This window comes from Berghia stephanieae, chromosome 2 (genome assembly GCF_034508935.2).
Source record: "Berghia stephanieae isolate SIO BIC M18660-M18661 chromosome 2, UCSD_Bste_1.3, whole genome shotgun sequence".
In the NCBI taxonomy this organism is placed as follows: Eukaryota; Metazoa; Mollusca; class Gastropoda; order Nudibranchia; family Aeolidiidae; genus Berghia; species Berghia stephanieae.
The window spans coordinates 100,827,281-100,849,544 of record NC_088361.1 but is presented as its reverse complement, the minus strand read 5'-3'; the positions used below and the strand labels follow the sequence as shown (position 1 = coordinate 100,849,544).

At 34.9% G+C, this 22,264-nt stretch overlaps 2 protein-coding genes across 4 annotated transcripts in view; one reads left to right on the top strand and one right to left on the bottom strand.

The window, feature by feature from the left end:
• LOC144966101 (protein AAR2 homolog) overlaps positions 1-22,264 on the bottom strand; it is a 417,529-nt gene that overhangs the window by 326,103 nt on the left and 69,162 nt on the right. The gene's annotated exons all lie outside the window — the stretch shown is intronic.
• The window catches only part of LOC144966103 (SKA complex subunit 1-like), a 26,140-nt gene extending 3,876 nt beyond the window's left edge, over positions 1-22,264 (top strand). For all 3 annotated transcript variants that reach the window (XM_078902184.1, XM_078902185.1, XM_078902186.1), the window contains exons 2-6: positions 4,050-4,279; positions 6,789-6,871; positions 18,485-18,613; positions 19,241-19,410; positions 22,092-22,264. In XM_078902184.1, coding sequence (XP_078758310.1) covers positions 4,050-4,279; positions 6,789-6,871; positions 18,485-18,613; positions 19,241-19,410; positions 22,092-22,246 — 767 coding nt within the window. In that variant the 3' untranslated portion in view covers positions 22,247-22,264. The remainder of the gene's footprint in view (positions 1-4,049; positions 4,280-6,788; positions 6,872-18,484; positions 18,614-19,240; positions 19,411-22,091) is intronic.

Genomic DNA, 22,264 nt, shown 5'->3' with positions numbered 1-22,264 from the left:
CCCTCTCTCTCTCAATGTATGGGGGTGTCAAAACTAATAGAGCTTCTTACCATAATAATTATTAAGGCTAAGGCCTTTAGAATATGGATACAAATGATAAACATATCTAAACATATGGGAAAGAAACTTGATGGCAAAGTAAAATAAAATTAAATTAAAGCAATTGGTATTTTTAAAATATCGATATTATTAATATCGAATTTCACAAAGAGAAGATATATGAACTTTTAATACAAAAACTATAAAATGCCTATAAATAAAGTTGGAAAGTATGTATTCAAAATAAAAACATAGTAAATAATAGTACTGACAATATTATGGACTAAATTTAACATAATACATAACTAAATTTAAAATATCGATATGAATATCGATATCGCCCGGCAGCCATGATGAAAAGATAATGTAAACAAGGCATTTCGGCGCAGAGTTAAAAGGTGTCTGCGCATCGATATAGAGCCCTGAAATTTGGCATGAATAAAGTTTAGATGTTATTCTAAAAACAAGCGTTTAAATTTTAAAAACACACGCGGTAAATAAAAAAATAAATGCATTTGAAAATTGCCAAATTTTAACTTCATATAACTTCTGGAATTATTAATGGATTTTTCCTTAATTGGCACCATTTAAAAGGAAATTGAAAGACGAAAATAATGATACCAAAATATCTACGATATTCCTCTTTATAACGAAGTTATGCATCTTTAATTGAACCCCCCAAAACGCGAACGGCAATTTCCAGTCACAACTTTCCTATGGGCGAGTTGGGTCAAAATTTGACTGCCACTGCTGCTGCTCACTAAACTGCCTAATTTGACCATTGTTTTGATTCTCTCTCGGCCGCCATTTTGATTTGTGAAGTATTGAAAGGTGGTGGTATCTTCAATTGTGCCAAGTTTGAGGAAAATCAAAAGGGGTGTGGTTCCCACCCTTGGTCCACTTGACGTGGAATGGCCCATTTCTCAAATGGTCGGCTAGCTTCCAGTAGCTGATGGGTTACTACGGACGCGATGTCGATGCAAAAGTAAATGCTCAAACAGAGCGGACAGGGAATTGTTAAGAATCATCAAAGCTAGCGTTTTTTAGGAGCATTGTGGACAAAGACAGATTTGATCAAAATGGTGTGTTAACTTTTGCACTTTGTGCTGCACTATCAAAGAGAGAACAGAAGTATCTAAAAACCTAAATAACAAAGCTAAAGTCTCAAGACGGGATTGGATGTTGAAAGACAGGATAGCACAAACTCAGGATAGAAGTCTAACAGAAAGTTGGGAATAAAAAATAGAGCGCCCAGGCACTGGCAAAAGAAAACCCCCAAAAATGCATACACTTTCATCATTCACACAGAGCAGACACTCTCGTATCAAACCAAAAATATCTTGAAAACGGAGAATTAAAGATCAAGTTTATTTTCCCGAGCATTCGGAGAAATAGTCACTTTGAAAAAAAGAAAATAGTTTCATTTAGTTTTTTTCAAAATACGATCTCTCTCTCTCTCTCTCTCTCTCTCTCTCTCTCTCTCTCTCTCTCTCTCTCTCTCTCTCTCTCTCCTCTCGCATCCCTTCCCCTCATTTTGCCAAGGTGGTGCTATTTACTACTATTTATCAAGAACAGTCAAGGTGGCAACTCATCCTCTGCGTAAACAAAGCAAGATGGCAGCAGGGACCACGTTCCTTAACCAATGCCAAAATATGAACTGTTGAAATTTAAACCAAAATCATTTATGAAAGATCTAGCAATGCTGATTACAAAGCAGTTTGAAATTTGTTTATATTTTTATGTAAAGGGCATTGTTATTATTAATTAGTTGAAGTATATTTTTATGATCACTTAACTCTTTGAGCACTGAGGTTATATTCGCGTTTCCGGCACAAAATGACAAGATAAGACAAAGCGACATTCGAATTTGGTGCAAAATTTCAATTAAAATATCCCCCTAGGGCCAATTGAATGTTCTGATGAAAGAAATGATACCGTTGGTTCAATTTATAGTAGGATTGGATTACATTATTGTTTTTTCCTTTCAAGACTGGCCGCAATATGCGGCCATTGGCCAGTAGAACAGATTCTGCTCTGGTCGCACAGTGCGACCAATGTCACTAAAAGAGTTAATATGGATCACTTTAATACATTTAACTCAACTACAGTGGAACCTCTCGATAACGACATGCCACGGGACTGAGTTTTTATGTCGTTATCCGGAGGTGTCGTTATTTAGAGGTTTCCAAGATGGCGGACAAAGTGGGTGTGGTAAGGCCCGCTGGACCAGTTTTTATTAACATTGACAAAACAAACAAAACATTGTAGTGTATTCCTCTTAGTCTTAGAGGGTTCGTGTGCGTGTGTCTGGATGAGACTTTTAGGTGATCTGAACTGAGTACACTGATAGTGTGCTCCTGGAATCTACATCTGTTCCCTATTTAAACCATTCCCCTTTGTCTTACTTTTTCTTATGTCATTTCAATTGTAAATCTAGAATGTTTTTTACTATCCAATTTTCTCCCTTTTAACTGGCGCTGATATGACATAGATGTGTCACAGGCGCTGTAAATTCCTCCTCCTCCTCCCACAAAAACACTACTACTACTGCTACTACTACTATACTCCTACTACTACTATTATTATTATTATTATTATTACTACTACTGCTTCTACTACTACTACTACTACTACTACTACTACTACTACTTACTTCTATCACCACAAAATACCACATTTTCCAAAATTTTGTGTTTACTTGCTTTTACACTTACATTTATACCTTGGTTTTTATTAATGTATATCAGCCAAGATTCGTCAAAAAAAAGCTGCGTTCTCATTGGTTCAAGCAGGAATCGTTTTTATAAACTTTTGAGTAATCATACTCGGTATTTTTAGTATCAGATATTTACGAAAACTGCCGAAAATTGACAAAATGATGTCGTTATTCAGAGGTTTTATCAAAAAGTGCGTCGTTATTTGGAGGTTAGTTTTACTGATCTTAAATAGAAAAAAAATCGGGACCACGGGTCAATGTCGTTAATTAGGAGGTTGTCATTATTCGGAGGTGTCGTAAGCGGGAGGTTCCACTGTAAATTTAAATGCAACATTAACCTTGTAAACTGTATTATGGATGAGAAGTACTGTGGTCTTTTGATTCTTCAAAATTGAAGTAGCTGGAGTGCCAACCCGAAATCAAAATAAAACAATGGTCAGTTTCATTGACTGTAGCTGGAGTGCCAACCCGAAATCAAAATAAAACAATGGTCAGTTTCATTGACTGTAGCTGGAGTGCCACCCCGAAATCAAAATAAAACTATGGTCAGTTTCATTGACTGTAGCTGGAGTGCCAACCCAAAATCAAAATAAAACTATGGTCAGTTTCATTGACTGTAGTTGGAGTGCCAACCCAAAATCAAAATAAAACAATGGTCAGTTTCATTGACTGTAGTTGGAGTGCCAACCGGAAATCAAAATAAAACAATGGTCAGTTTCATTGACTGTAGCTGGAGTGCCAATCCGAAATCAAAATAAAACAATGGTCAGTTTCATTGACTGTAGCTGGAGTGCCAACCCGAAATCAAAATAAAACAATGGTCAGTTTCATTGACTGTAGCTGGAGTGCCAACCCAAAATCAAAATAAAACAGTGGTCAGTTTCATTGACTGTAGCTGGAGTGCCAACCCAAAAGGTTTCTTTATAAGCTAACACCAGATCTTTAATGGTTTCATCAAAAGCCCAGCAGTGTGATTGTAGCTTATTGAAGCCTGAGTCAAAACATTCTTACTGCTCTCTTGATGGAAACAATTTATTCTGCATTAACAATAATATATGTAGGGAAACTTATATCTGGAAAAAAAATCAGTGTTGCTGTTAAGAGTATTTCTTCTTACTAAGCAAAAAAAAAAAATAAAAGAACATTTCAAATTAATGAATTTTATCATTTTTGGGTATCAGGTTCATACTGACAAAATAGCGTTATGAGATAATTGGTCACATCTACGATAATAAAATAAATAGCCATGTTAATAACATTTTATTTTGTCTATTTTTTAATATTTTTTACCCAGTTGCAAGAAGGAAGTCACCCAAAATGCAGCCTTTGATTCTAATGTTAGAACAACTGAATTCAAAAATTGAGAGTTTTAAACATGCACTGGATTTATGTTCTGCTGTTGAGAGTGATGAGTACAGCAAGCTGGCAATTCGTGTGGACCACGAAATGAATGGTGTCCTCAGAGAGCTACATTTGTTGAAACTTCAAACCCAAAGTGAAAAAGAAAATTTGATGCAGCTCCAGGTAAAAAATTTAAAAAATCTTGTTTCGTATACTATATATGCTTGATGCTCCTATACTATATATGTTTGATGCTCCTATACTATATATGTTTGATGCTCCTATACTATATATGCTTGATGCTCCTATACTATATATGTTTGATGCTCCTATACTATATATGTTTGATGCTCCTATACTATATATGTTTGATGCTCCTATACTATATATGCTTGATGCTCCTATACTATATATGTTTGATGCTCCTATACTATATATGCTTGATGCTCCTATACTATATATGTTTGATGCTCCTATACTATATATGCTTGATGCTCCTATACTATATATGTTTGATGCTCCTATACTATATATGTTTGCCCTCCCAAAGTGGGCAGGGGGGTACATATTGTGTCTTCTTTCCCCTTATATCTGTTTTCCAACATGCTTTCTGTCTTTGTCTTGAGAGATTACTTGGTTTTGTCCTGGCCCTGGCCCTAGTCCTGGCTGGGAGGGAAACAGTCAAATGCATAGTTATTGTTTTGAGAGATGATATTGTTTTCCTTGTAAATCATCTCTCTGTTATGTATTATTATATTTATTTTTAATGTATGATGTAAGCTGACTGGCGGAAAACCGTAATCTGTTTCGCAAGAAAGTTCGGGAAGCAACGTCCTACGCAGGATCAGCTGACTAGATGATGATGTAAGCATTTGAGTGTATTCCTCCTTGTTGGATTTTGTGCTTGTGTCCGGATGAGACTTATAGGTGATCTCAAGCTAAGTACATTGATGGTATGCTCTTGGAATCTACATCTGATCCCTATTTGTTCCCAATTCCCCTTTGTCTTACTCTCTCTTGGGTGCTTTAATTGTAATTCTAGAACTTTCGACTATCCCATTTTCTAGCTTTTTACTGGCGCTGATATAACCTAAATGTGTTGCAAGCGCCGTAAAACCCTTAAAAACAAAAACATATATGTTTGATGCTCCTATACTATATGTTTGATGCTCCTATACTATACAGACCTGCCGTTCATACTGATTAATCGGTATCATACCGATTTGCAAGACCTTTTTTTCGTATTTACCGATTTCCCGATTTACTTGCCGATCGTACCGATTTCACCAAGTGACCAAGGGCCCACAGCCCTCCACCCCTCTCTTTTACGTTTACTTTGTGCTTTACGTTACACGTTAAAATTTTCAAGTCTCGTGAACTTTGCCCTCACACAGATAGAAAACACAGACGGCGCGTTATTAAGTTTTCATTTCCTTTGTGAAGCGACAGCGAGCTGTACTGGTAAACCACCGCAGTCCCTGGCTTCTGACTCGTTACCAAGTGCCACCATCTTTAAATAAGTTAGTAGTCCGATTGCCAAATTGGCGTTGTGCGTGCCATTTTGGGTGTTGGGGAAAAATAAGGGGGGGGGGGGGGGGGGTTGTGACGCTTTGGTTAGTTTGAGTGACAAGTGTCAAATTGTGCAGAATTAGGTGAGTAGCCCAACCATTGGATAATTTTACGTCTCATACTGATTTTTTCCCCCAGATACTGATTTTTTTACAATGTCATACTGATTTCCTTTTTCGTGAAGTGGCAGGTCTGTACTATATATGTTTGATGCTCCTATACTATATATGTTTGATGCTCCTATACTATATATGCTTGATGCTCCTATACTATATATGCTTGATGCTCCTATACATATGTTTGATGCTCCTATACTAATATGTTTGATGCTCCTATACTATATATGTTTGATGCTTCTATACTATATATGCTTTATGCTCCTATACTATATATGTTTTGATGCTCCTATACTATATATGTTTGATGCTCCTATACTAATATGTTTGATGCTCCTATACTATATATGTTTGATGCTCCTATACTAATATGTTTGATGCTCCTATACTATTATGCATGACTCCTATACTATATATGCTTGATGCTCCTATACTATATATGTTTGATGCTCCTATACTATATATGTTTGATGCTCCTATACTATATATGCTTGATGCTCCTAAACTATATATGCTTGATTTTGGAAATGATTTTCTCAAAATTCGGGTTTCACACCCTCGCCCATGCATATGGCTATGACCATAACTTCATAAAAAATCACCCGATTTGCTTCAAATAAAAATTAAAATGATACGGAGACATTGAACTTCCAAAATATGTAAAGCAAAAATTTCACCATGCAACTGTTTGTGTCAGGGATGCCCACATATGTGTTTTTTTATGCAAGCGAGGGTTGACAGTGTAAAACGTGTGCCCTTGTGAAGAATATAAGTATTACAATTGTCCCAACTAGTGGGAGCCTCTGTGGTGTAATGGTAGCATGTCTGAACGGTATTCAGAAGGTTTGAGGTTCGATCCCAAGTCGATGTAGACTGAATTTTTGGGATGTTTTTTTATTCTTTTATTTTTCCTTTTTGATTTGTCTGGCACCTTTCATACACACTTGTTCAGATCTTTATCTTAAAAGTGATATTAACAAACTGTCATTTTATTTTATTTCCCAAAGGAACTCAGGGTTCAGTGTGAGAGTTTCAAGGACCATCTGGTTTATACTTCATCTAATTTGCCCCCCAGATTACCACAACCAAGGTATTTGACATTTCAAATTGTTCGTTCTATTTGCAGGGTATTTTTCATGCTCTAAATTAACCCTATTTTTTCTTGCAGTGATCCAAATGCACCAGGTTTTTTCGCCCTAAAATTGTCATTTTTTAAGCCACGAAGCTGAAATTTCATGACTTTTCCTAGAATGACCCATTCTATAATGTGTAAAAATTTTGAATTTCTCACGTGCATAGTTTACTCACCACGAAACACCAGCCCTGGAATTTGAGATTCCCTGTTTATGGGACAGTTGTAGAGATAAAAACTGGAAACCTCCTATCTTAGGCTTTGGGGTCCAAATGGACCCCCTGACATAGAGATAAGAAACTGGAAACCTCCTATCTTAGGCTTTGGGGTCCAAGTGGACCTCCTAACATAGAGATAAAAAACTGGAAACCTCCTATCTTAGGCTTTGGGGTCCAAATGGACCCCCTGACATAGAGATAAAAACTGGAAACCTCCTATCTTTGGCTTTGGGGTCCAAACGGACCCCCTGACATAGAGATAAAAAACTGGAAACCTCCTATCTTAGGCTTTGGGGTCCAAATGGACCCCCTGACAGTTATAGAGTGATAATGATGTGGTGGTGGTGTGATGATTGTAGTAGTGGTAGTGATGATGATGTGGTGGTGGTTGTAGTAGTAGTGGTAGTGATGATGATGTGGTAGTAGTGGTTGTAGTAGTAGTGGTAGTGATGATGATGTGGTGGTGGTAGTTGTAGTAGTAGTGGTAGTGATGATGATGTGGTAGTAGTGGTTGTAGTAGTAGTGGTAGTGATGATGATGTGGTGGTAGTGGTTGTAGTAGTAGTGCTAGTGATAATGATTTGGTGGTGGTGGTGTAGTAGCAGTGGTAGTGATGATGATGTGGTGGTAGTGGTTGTAGTAGTAGTGGTAGTGATAATGATGTGGTGGTGGTGGTTTTAGTAGTAGTGGTAGTGATAATGATGTGGTGGTGGTAGTTGTAGTAGTAGTGGTAGTGATGATGATGTGGTGGTAGTGGTTGTAGTAGTAGTGGTAGTGATAATGATGTGGTGGTGGTGGTTTTAGTAGTAGTGGTAGTGATAATGATGTGGTGGTTGTATAGTAGGGGGAATTAGGCAAAAACCGTGCAAATTCGGGTTGAAAGCATGAAAATTTGCATACAGGTTGCTAAGACCCATAGAAAAAACATCTGATATAGAACCACTCTAGCAATCAATCATAACGTATCGGTTTAAGGCCTTAGATTTTACCTATTACAGCTATATTAAACAAGGGAAATAACTGCGTAAAAATTATATATTTTTCATATCCATTGTATTAGGGAAAATTAAAATAATGAGTGATGGAAGGAGGAGCATGCTTTTATAGCTGTGAAAAGTATTACCATTACTGAAGATATCTTTTGACAGTAGCCACTGTTAATTCGATGAAAACAACCTTAATACCTATTGATGTGCTGTTAATGACTGATACCACATTATCTAATGAAACCAACAGATGATCGCTAAAAAACCAATGTAAAATCTAATTATATAAAATAAATACTTAATCCTTCATATAAGGTCCGTTGATACTGAAACTTTCACTACACATTACAATAGAGGTTTTCTGATTTCAGAATTAATCATCAATCTATCACTTAATGTGACTAGCAAACTATTATTCTAAGAGCGAGCAGATGTTATAAAAGGATTGTACGGAACTATATAAAATCTATCGAACGTACATCATAGTCACTGAAATGACTATCACATTCTATTAATTATATAATATTGAAATTACATTTAATCCTTCATTGTAATTAAGTGTCCTTTGTGACATTACTAGAAATGTTACTACGATTACCATTGAAACGGGTATTTTATGTCTTCTGGAATTTTAGATTTAACGTCTATTGCAAACTACTACTTAATGTACTTATCAAAATGACATCTATTCTAATCGGGAAAACGTGTCTATAGAAATGTCATCTGGAAATGTTACTATCTATAGTCTATCTGGAAACGTGTACTATCTATAGTCTATCTGGAAAGTGTACTATCTAATGTCTATCTGGAAAGTGTACTATCTATACGTCTATCTGGAAACGTGTACTATCTATATGTCTATCTGGAAACATGCTACATATCTAATGTTACATCTATCTGGAAAGTGTACTATCTATAGTCTATCTGGAATGTGACTATCTATAGTTTGAATACATCTATACGTCTATCTGGAAAGTGTACTATCTATATGTCTATCTGAATGTGTACTATCTATACGTCTATCTGGAAATGTGTACTATCTATACGTCTATCTGGAAATGTGTACTATCAAAGCTACTAACGTACTATCTATATCTCTGGAAACGTGTACTATATATATGTCAATCTGGAAATGTGTACTATCTATATGTCTATCTGGAAACGTGTACTATCTATATGTCTATCTGGAAACGTGTACTATCTATACGTCTATCTGGAAACGTGTACTATCTATGCTATGGAAAATTGTCTATCTGGAAACGTGTACTATCTATATTCTATCTGGAAAGTGTACTATCTATAGTCTATCTGGAAATGTGTACTATCTATATCGTCTATCTGGAACTTGTTACTATCTATATATCGTCTATCTGGAAATGTTGTACTATCTATACGTCTATCTGGAAATGTGTACTATCTATAGTCTATCTGGAAATGTGTACTATCTATATGTCTATCTGGAAATGTGTACTATCTATACGTCTATCTGGAAACGTGTACTATCTATACGTCTATCTGGAAATGTGTACTATCTATACGTCTATCTGGAAATGTGTACTATCTATACGTCTATCTGAACGTGTAAACGTGTACTATCTATATGTCTATCTGGAAACGGTACTATCTTACGTCTATCTGGAAACGTGTACTATCTATACGTCTATCGGAAATGTGTACTATCTATATTCTATCTGAATGTGTACTATCTATATGTCTATCTGGAAATGTGTACTATCTATACGTCTATCTGGAAATGTGTATATCTATATGTCTATCTGGAAATGTGTTACTAATCTATCAAGTTACTACATCATTGGAAATGTGTACTATCTATATCTATCTGGAAATGTACTATATAGTCTATCTGAACTTCTACTATATGTCTATCTGGAAACGTGTACTATCTTACGTCTATCTGGAAACGTGTACTATCTATACGTCTATCGGAAATGTGTACTATCTATATGTCTATCTGGAAATGTTACTATCTATAGTCTATCTGGAAATGTGTACATCTATACGTCTATCTGGAAATGTATATCTATATGTCTATCTGGAATTGTGTACTATCTATACGTCTATCTGGAAAGTGTACTATCTATACGTCTATCTGGAAATGTGTACTATCTATATGTCTATCTGGAAATGTGTACTATCTATACGTCTATCTGGAAACGTGTACTATCTATACGTCTATCTGGAAAAGTGTACTATCTATACGTCTATCTGGAAAGTGTACTATCTATACGTCTATCTGGAAACGTGTTACTATCTATATGTCTATCTGGAAACGTGTACTATCTATAGTCTATCTGGAAAGTGTACTATCTATACTCTATCTGGAAACGTGTACTATCTATAGTCTATCTGGAAATGTGTACTATCTATAGTCTATCTGGAAATGTGTACTATCTATAGTCTATCTGGAAATGTGTACTATCTATAGTCTATCTGGAAATGTGTATATCTATATGTCTATCTGGAAATGTGTACTATCTAAGTCTATCTGGAAATGTGTACTATCTATACGTCTATCTGGAAATGTGTACTATCTATACGTCTATCTGGAAACGTGTACTATCTATATGTCTATCTGGAAACGTGTCCTATCTATATGTCTATCTGGAAACGTGTACTATCTGTACGTCTATCTGGAAACGTGTACTATCTATACGTCTATCCGGAAATGTGTACTATCTATATGTCTATCTGGAAATGTGTACTATCTATATGTCTATCTGGAAATGTGTACTATCTATACGTCTATCTGGAAATGTGTATTATCTATATGTCTATCTGGAAATGTGTACTATCTATACGTCTATCTGGAAACATGTACTATCTATACGTCTATCTGGAAACGTGTACTATCTATACGTCTATCTGGAAACGTGTACTATCTATATGTCTATCTGGAAACGTGTACTGTCTATACGTCTATCTGGAAATGTGTACTATCTATACGTCTATCTGGAAACGTGTACTATCTATACGTCTATCTGGAAACGTGTACTATCTATACGTCTATCCGGAAACGTGTATTTTAATACGGCTATCTGCACATCTATCTATTTATCCATTTATTTATCCACCATTCTATCTATCTATCTATCTATCTATCTATCTATCTATCTATCTATCTATCTATCTATCTATCTATCTATCTATCTATCTATCTATCTATCTATCTAATCTATAATCTATCTATCTATCCCTCTCTCTATCTGTCTATCTATCTATGTATTTTATCTATCTCTCTCCCTCTGTCTGTATCTATCTATCTATTTATATATATATCTATCTATTAAAAAATAAATCAATCCATCCATCACAGCCATTTATTACACTAGAAATCTTTCACTTTAGTTTACTACCACCTCACCCCCAATGGGAACGACCCACAGTCGATGACAGGGAGACCACCGTGTGGTTACGTCATAACAGATGTCCAGAACGTAAAAACTGGCCTATATTTATCCCTGCTGGTAGAATGCACCGCTTGGATTTCATTGTCAGTCAGGCTATAGGACAGATTTCGTAAAATCGACATTTTTACACTGCAATTGCTGACCATACACTTCTTCTATATTTTTCTATTTTATATGGATATAACGGCCACATTTTCATCTTTAAGACACAATTATTTTCATTGATATCAAGAAATGGTGAGTATACTTTATTCTCTCTTGAAAAATGTATATTTTTCTATTTAAATTAACCTAAAAAATATTTTTAATTGTTTAAAAAATTCAAATTGATGTTATCTGAGTTTTGGTACCCTAACACATGGTAGTAAATATAAGAGTAATAATCTACTTTTAATATAGCATTTATTTCAATGATTTGTAATGACCGGTTTCTGCACAATGAATGTGTAAACACATCTTGTCTGATTCTTTGTTGGCTAACAAAATAGTCCCGTATTCAGGCAAACTCCAGAGACATAAGAACACGAGTCCAATTGTGATGATAACGTTATTGTTGTTTTATGGTGGTGATGATGATGATGATGATGATGATGATGATGATGATAGCGCAGTAATAGTAGTAGTAGTAGTAGTAATAGTAGTAGTAGTAGTAGTAGTACACACACACACTCACAGAGAGAGAGAGAGAGAGAGAGAGAGAGAGAGAGAGAGGGGGGGGGGGGGGGGGGGGGGGGGGGGGGGGGGGGGGGGGGAGCGTGTGTGTGTGTGTGTGTGTGTAAAACTCGTGTACGCACATTTTTAGCATGGAACGATTTTTATTGCTTGTTCAGTCAAGTTCTCATGATTTCTCTGTGAAAATTGAACTTTAAACCTATAACTTTCACACCAATTTGCCATTCCGTCTTCACGATTCGCACCTTCCCTCGATATTCTTCTACATCGCCCGTTGGTACAGTCAATGGGCATGAGAAAAGAGGGTAGATAGATATATTATAACATCAAAAAGCGATGTGATCAAAGGTGGCGGATCATTGTGTAACATCAAAAGCCCGGTGGACTGCGCTACAAGGCCGAACATTCGAGGAGATATGTGATTTGAGTGGGAGGCTTATTTGACTTTGCCGATGACCGACTGGTGGACGATTGAAATTATAATTGTCCTTTTTCAGCAGCCAATTGGAAATGGGTAATTGTAAACATCTGGTTGGCGCTCCATGGATAGAAAGCAGTTTGGAGGTCATGGGATGAAATTGCTGGAGAGGTGGAGTAAATTTGAAATGAATTGAAAGTAATTTAGGGCGTTGGCTAGGTGTCAAATAAGACTCTTGCAGACCGGTGATAAATCCTTTTTTTTTTGGCCGCAAATGATACAGTAAACTTCTTTCTCTATCTTATTTTTGCTAAAAATATTTCAGAGTGGGTATATAGGCGGATTCCATTTTGAATAACGGGCATTTAGAACTATATTTTAAAGGAAAATTATTACGTTATTATTATTATTAGCAGGCATTTGGGGGATCACTATCGTATTATTACTAACAATCAATAATATTATTATAACTATTATAATTACAATTATTATTATTATTATTATTATTATTATTATTATTATTATTATTATTATTATTATTATTATTATTATTATTATTATTATTATTATTATTATTATTATTATTACTATTATTATTATTATCATTATCATCATCATCATCATCATCATCATCATCATCATCATCATCAATATCAATAATAACTAATGATTTTTTTTCTTTACTCAGATGAATGGTCATACTGAAAACAAGCATTGTCTCAATGCAAATGGACTCTGCCGAATAAGCTGTGAAAGGGCTCAAATGAGATATGTGGTCAAAAAACATTTCATGCAAACTGCTCCAGAATTAGCAAGTGAAGTTCCACCAGTGAAAAAAAGAAAACAGAACGTTGGTTAATTAGAAGCTGTTTCTGTGAAATGTAACAATCAGCTGTTCCTTACAATAATCGTGAGGTTTTACTTATGTTAATAAAAAGTATTAATATATAAAATGTGTTAAGATCTAGACGTCTATACAAAGTTCAAAAGAATACTTATAACTTATCTTTACCTATGATTGTCAATTTATTTTAAAATAACAGTTCACTTTGATTATCTGATCATTAATCCTCCCCCCCCCCCCCCCTCCCATCTTTTTCAATGCATTTATCACGATTTTTTATTGTCAAAAAATGGATATTATTTATTTTTTACTATTATTATTATTACAGTGGTGATCAAGAGTAAGATAAATACACTGATATTTTATGATTATTACTAGTATTAGTATTACATCGATATCACGTGTTTCAACTGATTCACAATGATCATTTCTGTTATCCACGATGCTTCGGTTGTTCAATAAGCAGACCATTTTCAACAAATTTCCATTTTAAATAGTATTAGCTATCTGGTAGGCGTCCTTTTTTTTTTTTGTTGCAGCACTGGAGAGAGAGAGAGAGAGAGAGAGAGAGAGAGAGAGAGAGAGAGAGAGAGAGAGAGAGAGAGAGAGTGTGTGTGTGTGTTGGTGTACATAAAACTAATTTATGCAACGTTTTACCACGAAACAATTTTCATTTTACCACCTCAGTTTAATCTCCTCTCATCAGTTCTCTCTGACAATTGAACTTTGAACCTATAACTTTAACACAGCTACGTCATTCCACCTTCACGATTCGCACCTCATCGCGATATTCTTTTATGTTGACTCGTGGTACAGTCAACGGGGTTGAGAGAAGATAGATATTGAGTGACATCATCAAAATCGATGTGATCAAAGCTGGCGGATGGTTGTGTAACATCAAAGACCAGTGACTGGTCTACAAGGCCTATCATATTCGTGGGTATGTGTGATTTGAGTAGGAGGAGCTTTCTTGACTTTGCTGATGACCGACTGGTGGATAATTGAAATTAGAATTGTCCTTTTTCAGCAGCCAATTGGAAATGGGCAATTGTAAAAAGCTGATTGGACGCTCATGGAAAGAAAGCCGTTTGAGGGACATGGAAGGAAATTGCCGGAGAGCGTGGAGTGGGGAGGAGTAAATTATATTGAATGAATTGATAGTAATTTGGGGCGTTGGGAAGTTAAATAAAACTCTCGGAAACAGGTGATGAGTCAATTCTTCGGTCGCAAATGATTCAGTAAAATTCTTTATTCTTTCTTTCTTTCTTTTTTTTAAATGTCCTTTCTGTCAGAGTGGACATATAAAGGCGAATTCCATTTTTTTAAAAACGGGCATTTAGAACGATATTTAAAAGAGAAATTATTGCGTTTACCAAAATTAGCAGGCGTTTAGGTGATAGCCACTATATGATTTTCATGAAAATGATCATTATCATCATCATCATCATCATCATCATCATTATTATTATTGTTATTATTATTGTTATTATTATTGTTATTATTTATTATTATTATTATTATTATTATTATTATTATTATTATTATTATTATTATTATTATTATTATTATTATTATTATTATTATTATTATTATTATTATTATTATTATTATTATTATTATTATTATTATATTATTATTATTATTATTATTTATTATTATTATTATTATTATTATTATTATATTATTATTATTTATTATTATTATTATTATTATTATTATTTATTGTTATTATTATTATTATTATTATTATTATCGTCATTATTATTATTATTATTATTATTATTATTATTATTATTATTATTATTATTTATTATTATTATTTTTTTTATTATTATTATTATTATTATTATTATTATTATTATTATTATTATTATTATTATTATTATTATTATTATTATTATTATTATTATAGTTTAGATCTATACAAACGTCAAAGGAATGCATATAACATATCTTTTCGTAAGAATTGTCAATTGCCATTACTAAAACCAGTTCGTTTTGATCATTTGATCAACAAACCCCTACAATTCGGTGATTACGCATTTTTTAAATTGCTGTCAAAAAATGATATGGCTGTACAGGTGAGCCTATATCACAACAATGCTTCATTACAAAACGAATTTGATTATATATTTCTACTCTGTGAATATTGATGATTATTGCAGTATTTCTCATTTATTTGTATAAACTCAGATAACTATGTAATGTTTGATTATATCGTTTGAAGTAATAAAAATTTCGGACCCATTTTTATGGTTATTTCCTATAAAATCTAATCCCAAATGATCTACTAAAATTATATCAAATAAAAGTATGTAGATCACTAGTTATGACTCTAAAATATCTTAATGCAACATCTAATAGCATCTTTACTACGCCACTTTGAACTTGAGAAAAAAATCGTCAAAATAGGAAAAATTGCTCAGTCTCCCTTTCGGCACAGGCCGTGACTCGTCATCTGTTATGAACTAGCGTCCGGCAAAATTTACCTGTCGAACTAAAGTGAAAGCAGTAAACGGCTGTGCCATCCATTTCACACACACACAAGTATATGTGTGTTAGGTTACTCCGATAAACTTTTTTCATAATCATATCTACTTATAATCTCTTTAAAAATGCTTAGTTATTGCATGAAAAAGCCCATACCGTATACACCGTTAAGACAACTTATTGACATTTTTTCCCCTCCCAAATATCAAATGTCAGCCTTATTGTGTGTATTGTATGACATCATTGATAGTTCAATCTGAGATGTGTGTATTGTATGACATCATTGATAGTTCAATCTGAGATGTGTGTATTGTATGACATCATTGATAGTTCAATCTGAGATGTGTGTAGTTAATTGTATGACATCATTGATAGTTCAATCTGAGATGTGTGTATTGTATGACATCATTGATAGTTCAATCTGAGATGTGTGTAGTTAATTGGATGACATCATTGATAGTTCAATCTGAGATGTGTGTATTGTATGACATCATTGATAGTTCAATCTGCGATGTGTGTATTGTATGACATCATTGATAGTTCAATCTGAGATGTGTGTATTGTATGACATCATTGATAGTTCAATCTGAGATGTGTGTAGTTAATTGTATGACATCATTGATAGTTCAATCTGAGATGTGTGTATTGTATGACATCATTGATAGTTCAATCTGAGATGTGTGTAGTTAATTGGATGACATCATTGATAGTTCAATCTGAGATGTGTGTATTGTATGACATCATTGATAGTTCAATCTGAGATGTGTGTATTGTATGACATCATTGATAGTTCAATCTGAGATGTGTGTAGTTAATTGTATGACATCATTGATAGTTCAATCTGAGATGTGTGTATTGTATGACATCATTGATAGTTCAATCTGAGATGTGTGTATTGTATGACATCATTGATAGTTCAATCTGAGATGTGTGTAGTTAATTGGATGACATCAATCTGAGATGTGTGTAGTTAATTGGATGACATCATTGATAGTTCAATCTGAGATGTGAGTAGTTAATTGGATGACATCATTGATAGTTCAATCTGAGATGTGTGTATTGTATGACATCATTGATAGTTCAATCTGAGATGTGTGTTTTGTATGACATCATTGATAGTTCAATCTGAGATGTGTGTAGTTAATTGTATGACATCATTGATAGTTCAATCTGAGATGTGTGTATTGTGTGACATCATTGATAGTTCAATCTGAGATGTGTGTAGTTAATTGTATGACATCATTGATAGTTCAATCTGAGATGTGTGTATTGTATGACATCATTGATAGTTCAATCTGAGATGTGTGTAGTTAATTGTATGACATCATTGATAGTTCAATCTGAGATGTGTGTATTGTATGACATCATTGATAGTTCAATCTGAGATGTGTGTAGTTAATTGTATGACATCATTGATAGTTCAATCTGAGATGTGTGTATTGTATGACATTCAGGTCATGAGAATCACTTTTATTTTTAAAACCTTTCGACGGCTATAAATAATGAATTCCATTCCCTTCATTCACCATAAGGGCAATTATTTTCCCATAGAATCTATTTTTCTATCTCAACAAATGTCCGAGATAATCTAAAGCTGAGTTTCTTGCTCAAGGAAAAATTGAGGTGCCAAAGCGAGGCTCAAACTCTGGTCTCTCGGGTATAAGGGCGCTTGGCCATCTCACCCCCACTGAATGGTGGGGTTCCTGACCTCCCATAGTGGGCAGGGGGGTACATCCTGTGTCTTCTATCCTCTTTTACCTGTTTTCCAATATGCTTTCTGTCTTTGTCTTGGAATGAGATTACTTGGTTTTGTCCTGGCCCTGGCTGGAGTCCGAGTTGGGAGGGAAACAGTCAAATGCATAGTTATTGTTTTGGGAGATATTTTTTTCCTTGTAAATCATCTCTCTGTTATGTATTATTATATTTGTTATTTTGAATGTATAATGTAAGCATTTGAGTGTATTCCTCTTTGTTGGATTTTGTGCTTGTGTCCGGATGAGACGTATAGGCATAGGTGATCTCAAACTAAGTACATTGGTGGTATGTTCTTGGAATCTACATCTGATCCCTATTTGTTCCCAGTTTCCCTATGTCTTACTTTTTCTTGGGTGCTTTAATTGTAATTCTAGAACTTTTTACTATCCCATTTTCTTCCATTTTACTGGCGCTGATATAACCTAAATGTGTTGCAAGCGCGTAAAATCCTTAAAAACAAACAAACAAAAACCCCCCACTGATCTTGAAAGCATTTCTTGTCAGATTAGCCATAATTTGTAGACTTAAAGCATTTGGATTTGCAAGAGTTTGCTTACAATTAGAGAAGAAAAAAAATGAGAACATCTAATAAATGCGGTTTTTTGTTTATCTTGTGTTTTGGTTAAGCTGTTTTGAGGTTTTTATTTTAATCATATCAACCTGAAGTTACTTTGGCATATGATTGTGCAGTTAAACGTGGGATGCCATGGGTTGAAATATTTTTGTGATTATTCAGTTTTTTTCTTCCTCCACATTTGTAGATCAACAAAACCAGCAGAAATTGAAGTAAAAAAAGATGTGCAACTTGATGCCCCACCAACCATCTCCTACCTCACAGACTGTGAATACTTGAGACTTTTAACAACTGATCAGTATGAAAGTATTCCAAAGTGAGTATAATTCAATTGCTAAGAGCAAATCAGTTAACATAAACATTTTGTAGTATATATATACAATCAAAGCGAGTAATTCGAACATTGTTTAATTGGAATGATATATCCATGACAGAATTATTTTTATTGGTTGATCAGAACGCAAGTCACCTCATTAGAACGCTTAAACTTTTTTGCCCTCTTTTGAATTCAACCTAAATAAAATAAAATGTCTTTTTAAGAGAGCAATATTAATGACATTATTGTAGGTTCACAATCATCAGCATCATCGAGTCATTTTGTATAAGATAATGATGTAAATGCTTGTTTTTTGAAGAGCATGTCCCTTTGGATGAGACTGAAAAGTGTGTGTTGTAGACCATAATAAAACAAGTGTCACGCGTCTTTGATTTATATCGTATGTTTAAGTGTGTGGTCATGGCGACCTTCATGCAATCCTGAATATTATGAAAAACATAATACAAAATTAAAACATTTTTTAAATTGAATTTGATACCTGTTCCTGCGCGGTTTACCATTTTAGTTTACTTGGAAGTAGGAGAAACATAATTCATGACTTTGCAATCCAAAATTTTTTAACGAAAAAGGACAAAATACCTGCCTGTACCATCCTTTGTTTTCCAGATACATGAAAGGCAGACTTCAATTTGACAAGGTTAATTCTCTGATAGAGAAATTGAATGGGGTTTATGTGGAGAAGTACAAAGTCCTGAGGCAAAAGAAGAAAGGCATGGATGACCGTAACCGGAAACGATGTGAATCATACAGATTACAGGAAAACAAAGACACAAAAGGTTTTGATGAATTAGATGTTTCAGTTTTTAAAAAAACATTTCTTGCCATATTGGAAAATAATAATACTTTTTCCTCCCTATTTAGGGAATTAAACTGTATATAAACTCCAGCACGGTTTCCTCAAACTCCTTGGGACATGCAAAAAAAAAACTGTTGGGGAAACCGCACCTTTCATGACATTTGATGGGGAGCGGGGGGCAGTGTGGTCTTTGCTTCGTACCCGAAAGATACCTAGGTTGAATATCCACCGTGTTATGTGGTCTTCGGCAAGTCTCCTCTCCCTGGCTCAAACTGTGGCGCTGTGCTATGGCTGACTCCTGGGTTATTCCAGTCTTCCTTTGGAATAAACTGATACAGATTTCCGCTTGGGGATGAATTAAGAGAACCCCATTATTATTTACTTGATTGATATGTTACAAGAGATTTGTGCGTGTGTGTGTGTTTATGTGTTTAGGGGGGGGGGGGGTTGTTGTATTGCAGTTCATTTACTGTCATAGCCAACCGTTAATATCAAATCATGGTGTCATTTATCATCATAGCCAACCGTAAATATCAAATCATGGTGTCATTTACCATCATAGTCAACCGTTAATATCAAATCATGGTGTCATTTACCATCATAGTCAATTGTTAATATCAAATCATGGTGTCATTTACCGTCATCGCCAACCGTTAATATCAAATTATGGTGTCATTTACCGTCATAGTCAACCGTTAATATCAAATCATGGTGTCATTTACCATCATAGTCAACCGTTAATATCAAATCATGGTGTCATTTACCATCATAGCCAACCGTTAATATCAAATCATGGTGTCATTTACCATCATAGCCAACCGTTAATATCAAATCATGGTGTCATTTACCATCATAGTCAACCGTTAATATCAAATCATGGTGTGTGACATTAAAGGCGAAGCGATAATAATTTCCAGAGATGTGTCTGTGTATGTATTTTATTGCTTACACACACACACATTCCGTGTTGATAGATGCACACGATACTAACATAAGTAGCTGTCAATATCACAATAAGTCATCAGTGGTCGAAATCACCAGGCACATTTCTTAAAAACCCCTTTAATTAACGAATTATTTAAAGTTCGCTGGATGACCATAGTTTGAGGTAAAAATGTGTCAGAGGAAGGGATGGAATATGATAACAAAGAATAATAAAGATAATATTTGGGCCATTCGAATGAGTTTGAGGAAACTGTATGTTAGTAGAAACCATGCTTGGGTATAAAACTACAAAATATAACATTAAAATAAAATCATTAGGCGAGAGTAATTACTGATGAGGCAAATTTTAGTAAAATCCAGGTAAATTGTAATACGTCTATTTCTCATTACGGGTTATACATTACTTGCAAAACTTTTAGGTCATTGCATTGACATTGACATTAGTCTGGGGGTGGGGAGTCTCACCTCTGACATTGGTCTGGGGGTGGGGAGTCTCACCTCTGACATTGGTCTGGGGGTGGGGAGTCTCACCTCTGACATTGGTCTGGGGGTGGGGAGTCTCACCTCTGACATTGGTCTGGGAGTGGGGAGTCCCACCTCTGACATTGGTCAAGCGCCTTCCCCATCCTTTCTTCCTCTTACCCACATCTTTCATGCTCTCCTGCATGTGTTGTGGCATGAGTTTCAGCAATGAATAATATTCACTATTTTGTCAACAAAAAGGCATGGATAACTTCATCATTCTACGAGACCTGGATGCGCAAACATTGAGATCAGATGGCTTCATTACAGTTTGTGTCCCTTACATTGAGATCAGATGGCTTCATTACAGTTTGTGTCCCTTACATTGAGATCAGATGGCTTCATTACAGTTTGTGTCCCTTACATTGAGATCAGGTGGCTTCATCACAGTTTGTGTCCCTTACATTGAGATCAGATGGCTTCATCACAGTATGTGTCCCTTACATTGAGATCAGGTGGCTTCATTACAGTTTGTGTCCCTTACATTGAGATCAGATGGCTTCATCACAGTATGCGTCCCTTACATTGAGGTCAGATGGCTTCATCACAGTTTGTGTCCCTTACAATGAGATCAGGTGGCTTCATCATGTGTCCCTTACATTGAGATCAGATGGCTTCATCACAGTATGCGTCCCTTACATTGAGATCAGGTGGCTTCATCACAGTATGTGTACCTTGTCGTACAGCCGTGTTCACAAACAGATACAACAAACTTTGCTGGCTGAGCCATACGTTTATTGAAAGCGTGTTGCACAGAACAGCTCTATAATCCTAACTTTTACTGTTTATTGAATTCAAAGACACTGAATTTCTGTACATTCAGATCACACACATGTTTGTTTTTTCTTCCCTTTTGTGTATTTACAGCATCCAGTTTTCCACAGAACTGTTACAAAGTTTATGTACAAATACTGGAAATAGTAGTTCCACCACTTTCATAAAAAATTGTAATCTTGCCTAATGGTAACAGACATCATATGTCGTCCTACATGTTAAGTGTTGCTGTTAGCTAGGGACCCCTTGTAAAGTGCTTTAAGCACGTTTAGTGGAGATTGCACTATATAAACTTAAGCATCTAGAATAAATTTGAATAATTAAAGAATATCTTATCGATTTGTGATCACACTGAAATGAAAATCGAAAACAAAGTTGACAATGTTCTTTTATGATTTATTTCAACTGCTTTAATTTCAGGTATACATTTTATTGTTGACAAAGACATAGAGGACTTCACTTCCTTGAAAATGGACAAGACAATGCAAAACATTTTGACCATGTTACGACATTGTGGTTTAATGCATGAGATAAGAGGGTGCGGTTATGTCCGTTATGCTTGCTACTCTTACTAAATAAACACTTTACATACA